Here is an 8109-nt window from a genome sequence, read left to right as displayed (position 1 = left end):
AACTTATTTTTGAGCTTATGTAATATCAATTAGATTTTATGCTATTTTATAAGTTCACACTAGTGGAAATTATATTTTTATAAGCTATTTTATCATAAAATACGTTGACAAACTTATAATAATGCATAAAAATTATATAAATTGTTTACATAAACTAAAAAATAAGCTAATACAAACGGGACTAGTCTTGTAGAACTATATTGACAAATTGCCATCACTCCAAATATTTATTTATTATTTATTAATTTAATAAATAAAAAAATGGAAGTAGCTAACTTGGAAATAAACGAAAACGAAATACACACAGAAGCAACTTAATAATCAAACCACACAAAACCAGAAAGAAACACAAACATTTGTGTCTTAAACTTTAATCAACAACTTCAACTGACTTGGTAAACTCAAAGGTAGTTTGGTCCAACCTCTTTTCTTCCTATTCCTTTTTCTCTTTATCTTCTCTCTTCATTTTCTCTCTATTACTTCAATCTTTCTACTTTATTAACCTTCTTTTACTCTTTTTAATCCCTGATTTATTCTCTTTTTATGCATTTATTCAAAAGGGCCATTTTAAAATCCAATAAAGTTTCATTCTTTTTTCATTTCATTAACTGTTTTTTGCCAATATCAATCATTAGCTATTAATCTTTTATAATCATTTTTTTTATAAAACTATAGTTCTGATTTCTAGTTCAATATATTTACACTCTTTTGTTGATGTTTTTGAATCTTTGGATTTGTTTGTTTATAGCAAATTATAGATGTAACATAAGGGGTTTGACTTAGATTCATGCTATCAAGGATTTGAACTTTGAAGTTTGTATATTCAGATCTTGTGTTTTTGTGTTAGCAGATGATATAGGTATAGATCTGAGTGATGAAACTGGTGTGAATTGAAGCAAAATGGGGAACACTTGTGTTGGTCCTAGCATTTCAAAGAATGGTATTATTCAATCATTTTCCGCGGCGATTTGGCGGACGCAATCACCTGATCCTGAAGGATCAGTGTCTAATAGAGGATCAGTAAACGAGGGGAGAATTGATAATGAGCCCGAATCTCCTTTGCCGGTCCAAAACAAACCTCCTGAGCAGATAACTATGCCGAAACCGGAAGCAAAACAAGAGACGAAATCAGAACCGGAGTCCGAAAAGGAGAAGAAGAAACCCAAGAGACCTTCTGTTAAGAGAATTTCTAGTGCAGGACTTCGTGTTGATTCCGTGTTGCTAAGAGAAACTGGTAATTTCAAGGAATTTTTTAGTCTTGGGAGGAAACTCGGACAAGGTCAATTTGGGACAACGTTTTTGTGTATAGAGAAAGAAACCGGGTATCAGTTTGCGTGTAAATCTATTGCGAAGAGGAAACTTGTAACTGATGACGATGTTGAGGATGTGAGAAGAGAAATTCAGATAATGCATCATTTGGCTGGACATCCTAATGTTATATCGATTAAAGGTGCTTATGAGGATGCAGTGGCTGTTCATGTTGTGATGGAATTATGTGCTGGTGGTGAGCTTTTTGATCGGATTATTCAGCGCGGACATTATACCGAAAGAAAGGCGGCTGAACTTATTAGGACTATTGTTGGTGTTGTTGAAACTTGTCATTCTCTTGGTGTGATGCATAGAGATCTTAAACCGGAGAATTTTCTCTTTGTTAATGAGCAAGAGGATTCGCTACTCAAAACCATTGACTTTGGATTATCTGTGTTCTTTAAGCCAGGTACTTTCCGATGATTGTGGTATTATACTTTTATTTGATCAAATAAAGGGTTAAATATGATTTAGTCCCAATAAATTACATCTATTTAAATTTAGTTTCTACATATTTTTTTTTAAAAAAAATGAGTGTTTTTAGTTGCTATAAAAGAAAAATAAGGACTCGAAGTGGATAAAATTTATGTAGGGACTAAACTTGAAAAATTCTGAATTTTATAGGGATTAAAAACGTTTAATTCTTAAATAAATATAGAGAAAGCTATGTACCAAAAAAAAATATATATAGAGAAAGCTACCATTTTTATCCTCGAAAGAAGCTTCCTTTAACCTCTAATTAAGTTTAAGTTCATATCTAATTGGTCTTATTGTGCACATTTATGTAATGTGCACAAGCGCGGCCAAGTTGAGGAGAGAAACCAAAACATTTATACAGACTCAAATTCAGAAAAATAATATCTTAAAACAAAATGGAAGATTTCAATCATAATCTTTTGCTGAAATTTTAACTTTGTTTAGAAGAATAGGGTAATGCCATGACAATGATCAAATTTTAAATCACATGTGTTCATAGAAGACTTTGAAACCATGTAGTAAACTAAATACCCCACAAATTTCAATTGTTAGGTGAAAGCACATTAATGATCTTCACATTATTGATTCTTATGCAATGTGGTTTGTAGAGCTGTATTTATATTTTAATGTTTTCAATCATGTTTTTCGTATAGACTTTTTTATTATCCAAAAGACTTAATAATTCTCATTGACTTTGTCAAAGCTTTCAAGCATTGAAGACTTTTCCATCTTCTATATTGAATGATCCTAGCAACACTAGAAAGTCCTTAGTTTATGAGGACTGATATAATCATAATCATAATCGTTTGTCTTAATATAATCTGAATTTAAATTCATATTTCTTTTATATGACTTTATCGGTTTTCAAGTATTATACTGCTTTGACTGTGTTTTAACCAATACATTTGTAAACCGAAGCTTCATACAATTTGAAAAAGTAAATTGATTACACGAAGAAAAACTGATTATATTTTGCTTCCAGGTGATATATTTATTGATGTGGTTGGCAGTCCATATTATGTTGCTCCAGAAGTTTTGAAAAAGCGTTACGGTCCTGAAGCAGATGTTTGGAGTGCTGGTGTTATCCTTTACATTCTTTTGAGTGGAGTACCTCCATTTTGGGCTGGTGAGATTTTCTGCATTTATTTGAGCATTGTTGTCATTTTGACATTGTGAAATTTTATACCCAAATTTTTCTGATTATTGATACTCCCTACTTCTTATGCTTATTGTGGTTGTGTAGAAAGCGAACAAGGGATATTCGAACAGGTTATGCGCGGTGATCTTGACTTCAATTCGGATCCTTGGCCTGCAATTTCTGAAAGTGCAAAAGATTTAGTAAGGAAAATGCTTGTTCGTGACCCTAGAAGGCGGATGACTGCACATCAAGTATTATGTAATATGGTTTTACTAATTGATTTTCATTCTTTTTTTTTTAGAAATGACAAATGTTAGTATATTTAGTAACCCTCAATCTCCGTATCACTCCGCTTCTTAACTTCGCCAGCTCAACCACCGTGCTAACCCCTGAACTCCCGATTTTCAGTCATGTTGGCCTTTTTGTGTGGTTTGGCAAAAACTTCGCGCGACATTTGTGTTAGTCACTAATGAAGAAAACCTGCTAATTGTTCAAAGATTTAATTTTGTATAGAGCTTTGCCTTACCTCCTAAGCCATGTCCTTGGCAATTGGCATTACATATTACAACATAGTACATTGCAGCTGGAATACTATTGAAAGTTCGGAGTAATAATAAAGCCTACATGTTCTTGTCTGCGTAATCGGTGCATTCTAATAGTATTCCAGTGAACTTGTTTCGTTTCATGCTTATATATATATATATTCAATTTCATGCAGGTCATCCTTGGGTTCAAGTTGACGGTGTAGCTCCTGACAAGCCACTTGATTCTGCTGTATTAAGTCGATTGAAGCAATTTTCTGCTATGAACAAGCTCAAGAAAATGGCTCTTATAGTAAGTCTGTCGATTGCAAATTTCAAGGTCGTTCACTCGTTTGTTATGTGATTTGGACATGATAGTAATACATAAAATTGAGTAAAACGATAATTACGCTAAATGTGTTAAACTGGAAATCTTTCATTATGTATTTCTGGCTACAAGGTAAAAATGAGATAATTTCAACCTATCATTTTATCATCCTTTGCATTTTTTCAGGTCATTGCAGAGAGCTTATCAGAAGAAGAATTGGCTGGCCTAAAAGAAATGTTCAAGATGATCGATACAGATAACAGTGGTCAAATCACTTTCGAAGAACTTAAAGCTGGTTTGAAAAAAGTTGGTGCTAATCTTAAGGAGTCTGAAATTTATGATTTAATGCAAGCGGTAAGATATCATTATAGAACATGTTATAAAAATAGAAAGAAACAAATGGTAGTAGTTGGTTGATGATTCGACAAAATGAATAGAAAGTGAAGATCTATAGCAGTAGTTGTTAAGCTTTCTTTGGGATCTTTCTATAGAAATTTTACTTTATCTTCGAATCCGAGTCATAAATTAACGTGTTTTGTTTAAAAGGCTAACTCAAATCTCTAACATATTACTATACATTGAAATTGTAGGCTGACGTAGATAACAGTGGAACGATTGATTATGGTGAGTTCATTGCGGCAACGTTGCATATTAACAAGATTGAAAGAGAAGATCATCTATTCGCTGCTTTTTCTTACTTTGATAAAGATGGAAGTGGCTATATTACTCAAGAAGAACTTCAACAAGCTTGTGATGAGTTTGGTATAAAAGATGTTCGCTTGGAAGAAATAATCAAGGAAATTGATGAAGATAATGTAAGTGGTCTTAACTTATTGGCTTTCTTATCCTTTTTAGCTATCTTTTCTTTCATATATTTAGTTTATGACAGTAACACGTAGACACTATAATAATTTGAGAAAGTGGAAGTTATTGAACGTAACCACTAGTGTTGGTGTTGGACACTGACACATGTAGGATTGTAAACGATGAGATACAAATGTTTCTATTGCTTGTGTCAGCGCTACATAGTCTGATAGAATTGTAAACGATGAGATACAAATGTTTCTATTGCTTGTGTGTAATTTGAAACCCGTCATCACACTCAGTCTCCTCTAACGTACGAACACGAACAAGTAAAAGAACGCAGTGTGTTATATTCGATGTTGGCTGAAAAACTGAACACCTTTTCACAAAAATCTTATGCTTCTTTACATTTATGATTAATATACCATGTTTTATCTTGTGCAGGACGGGCGCATAGATTATAACGAGTTTGTGGCTATGATGCAGAAAGGAAATCCTATGGTTGGTAAGAAAGGCCTCGAAAATAACTTCAGCATTCGTTTCAAGGAGGCATTAAAATTGTAGTATTCAGTCGCAACATTAAGAATTTTTTTTCCTCTCCCTCTATTTTTTCCTTTGAAAGTTCAATATTTTGTGCATTAGCACAACTCATTGGATGCCGGTTTGGCCTTTCAGCTGTTTTGTTTGTGTTTAGTTCAAATGGATTTTTGTAATTATGAGAATGTATGAAAGATTAAATAGAGGTGTTGATGTGAACAAATGATAGTGAAGTGATCTTTATTCTTGAAAGGAACAAATTCTACATTGTGAATTTCATATATTAGCGCGTTTGTCCCTTCAGGGGCGAAAAAATGGGAACGATACATTTGACTCTTGTAATATGTTTGGATATACGTTTGTTCTATTCCTCCCAAACTCTGCATTCTTTTTTCTTTGTTTAACCGACCCTATGAGTTTGTTCTATGCCGCACTAGGCATAAACCGCAACCTCTAGACAACTAACACAGCAAATTCTTCCTTAAGCCTAAGAAAGATTAAAAGTGTTTACAAAGAGATAGTGATTATGATGTCACTATTTGAGAATGAACTATCTTGATAAAATCACCAAATGATTGTGTTGAGCTTGAGTGGTTGAAATTTTTGAAGAGATGATCGATTCTTGATAGAATCCTTTGAAGCAGTTTGAATCCTAATCCGGGCGATAGGTTTATAATGGATAGAAAACTCTACTGAGAATGCCTCTGATTTTTCAACCTTATTTTAGATTGTTTATCATCTTTTATCTCTTTGGAATCTCTTGGTTCTGAAGTGCACAACTCATTTCTTTATATAGGCACTTGGTTCCCAAATCATCAAATAACTGTTATCTTTTACTTTTGTGATAATCTTAGTGAGCATCTCAACTTGGTGCCCATTCGAATTTCTCAATACGCATGACAAATGAATCGAACCTCTGATCACATACCAAGACTCTTATCACTTGAACCAATTAATTATTGGTATAAAAAATAATAAATTTATTCTATATATATTTGTTTGCGGATAAATTTAAGGGTCATGCTAACCGGTGTCCTCGGGCCACTGGTTAAGGAAACAAAAAAAATAAAGTTTTAAAAATAAAAGAACACTTTTTAAACTTTTGAGGAGTTAACTGCACAAACTCTAATGTCAAATTACTATTTTTGCATCTTTAACTAGTGCCTCATTTTCCTAAATTTAAAAGATTGAAATGTAGTCCAACTGGTGTTGTCATGCTTGTTGTACGTATGGAGGGAGGTTGTAACTTCTACTCTAGTTTCACCTTTTGTTTGTTTGTTTTTTTTTTGCATTTTTATTTATTTATTTATTTAATTTAAATTCCCACTTCGACGAACACATGAAGATTCCACACCATTAAAATTAATCAAGTCAGCATTATCTAGTTTAAATCGGTCAAAATATGTACAAGGACTAGTAAATGCCAAAAGGATAAATAATGAAAAGCACACTAGTCATTTCATGAGGCCTAGTGCACCAGCCACGGTAGTTTTGCAGAGACAACAGAGTTACCTGCTAGCAGATAAGAGAATAAGGGGGTGATTGTTTTATGGATTATAAATTTATTCTCAGGAATGTGACTTTGGGAATCTTTAATTCCTATGTTTGTTTCAAGTTTTAAAAAATTATGCCCAGGAACTTTTTATTCCTTGGAATATAAATTACACATGACTTTCCCACTTTTTATTCCCATGTTAAATGGTGGGAATCTTACATTCCCATGGGAATAAGAAGTAACCACCCATAACTCCCCACTCTCCCAATATTTTTAACTCATTTATTTTTTTATTTTAATATTTTAAAATATTAATTGAAATTATTTTAAAAATGTTCCAAGGAACTTTATTTATTTACCAAACATATTGATAGGAATAATATTCCCAGCAATAATATTGATAGGAATAATATCCTAGGATTATAATTTTAATCCCCGAAACAAACACACCCTAAGGTTGTAAGATGGGTTAGGCTCAACACCGATGGATCGTGTCGTGAGGATGGATTTATTGGTTGTGGCGGTATCATTAGGGGTAACGAAGGTGAATGGTTAGGTGGTTTTGCAAAATTTATTGGGCACGACGGTGATGTGTATATAACTGCATATTGATTCTATGGTTGTGGTGGAAGAATGAGCGGGAGATCTTTAGTGGACAAGATCCGTGGGCTAATTGACTTAGATTGGGAGGTTGTGGTGAAGCATTCGTATCGCGAAACAAATCAATGCGCAGATGCATTAGTAAATATTGGATGTAACATGCCGGATGAATGTGTCTTTTTTGATAAGTGTCCTAATGACATTAATCAAGTTTTCTTAGCGAATGTTTTGGGAATCGCGACCCCTCGTTTAATTCCCTTGTAATATTTTTTCCTCCGGATTTAGTCCCTCTCTGTTTACAAAAAAAAAAAAAAACATAAACTTTTTTTTGACGCAGGATAAACTTGAGGAGTCAAAATTACTCATTTTAAATTTGGTAGTCAAAATTGCAAAATTATGAAACTTAAGAGCTAAAAGTGCAATTAAGCATATTTTTTGTAACCCATAAAATACTAAATATATTTATGACCGAAAACATAAAAAAAAGAAAATTATAAATTTAAAATCTGAAATTCATGTCCATGAGAAAAATACTAAAAATGGTATGAAATTAAAAAGAGACACAAATGTAATTTTGCCTTATTATTTTATTTTTATTATCTTTTATCTTTAATATTATATTTTATATTATAAGCTTATATACACAAGCAAACTCTAAACCCTAATTTGTTTTCACCCTTCAGTGTAAAGCAATATTTCCAACCATTATGACAAGTATACCAATTGTGATTAAAATTATGTGCAATAATTGATAAGCACCATCAATTTTAAAAGTATATCATATTAAAATTATTGTTGACTATATTATTTCATCACGAAATATTTTTACGTCTTTCCTGATCAATGAATTTTTTCTACCTGATGATAAATTTAGAGAATAATTATCATGTGAGATTTGAAA

General features: G+C 32.5%; 1 protein-coding gene across 1 annotated transcript; it reads left to right on the top strand.

The window, feature by feature from the left end:
* The first annotated feature begins 257 nt into the window (after positions 1-257).
* LOC123909853 (calcium-dependent protein kinase 1) lies at positions 258-5394 on the top strand. Its single transcript, XM_045960784.1, has 8 exons — positions 258-407; positions 851-1717; positions 2768-2911; positions 3029-3181; positions 3642-3757; positions 3959-4126; positions 4363-4587; positions 5021-5394. The coding sequence occupies exons 2-8, from the start codon at positions 901-903 to the stop codon at positions 5138-5140; spliced, it is 1743 nt and encodes a 580-aa protein (XP_045816740.1). The 5' UTR covers positions 258-407; positions 851-900; the 3' UTR covers positions 5141-5394.
* The last annotated feature ends 2715 nt before the right edge of the window (positions 5395-8109 follow it).

The sequence above is a fragment of the Trifolium pratense genome, linkage group LG1 (assembly GCF_020283565.1).
Source record: "Trifolium pratense cultivar HEN17-A07 linkage group LG1, ARS_RC_1.1, whole genome shotgun sequence".
Taxonomy (NCBI): Eukaryota; Viridiplantae; Streptophyta; class Magnoliopsida; order Fabales; family Fabaceae; genus Trifolium; species Trifolium pratense.
The sequence above is the reverse complement of the archived record's forward strand: the minus strand, read 5'-3'. Positions and strand labels throughout refer to the sequence as shown.

Bases quoted from the DNA above. Each gene is read 5' to 3' on its own strand.
- LOC123909853 (XM_045960784.1), top strand. From the start codon at position 901: ATGGGGAACACTTGTGTTGGTCCTAGCATTTCAAAGAATGGTATTATT. The intron at 3,182-3,641 runs GTAATATGGTTT...AATTTCATGCAG, and splicing joins GACTGCACATCAAGTATTAT to GTCATCCTTGGGTTCAAGTT. The intron at 3,758-3,958 runs GTAAGTCTGTCG...GCATTTTTTCAG, and splicing joins TCAAGAAAATGGCTCTTATA to GTCATTGCAGAGAGCTTATC.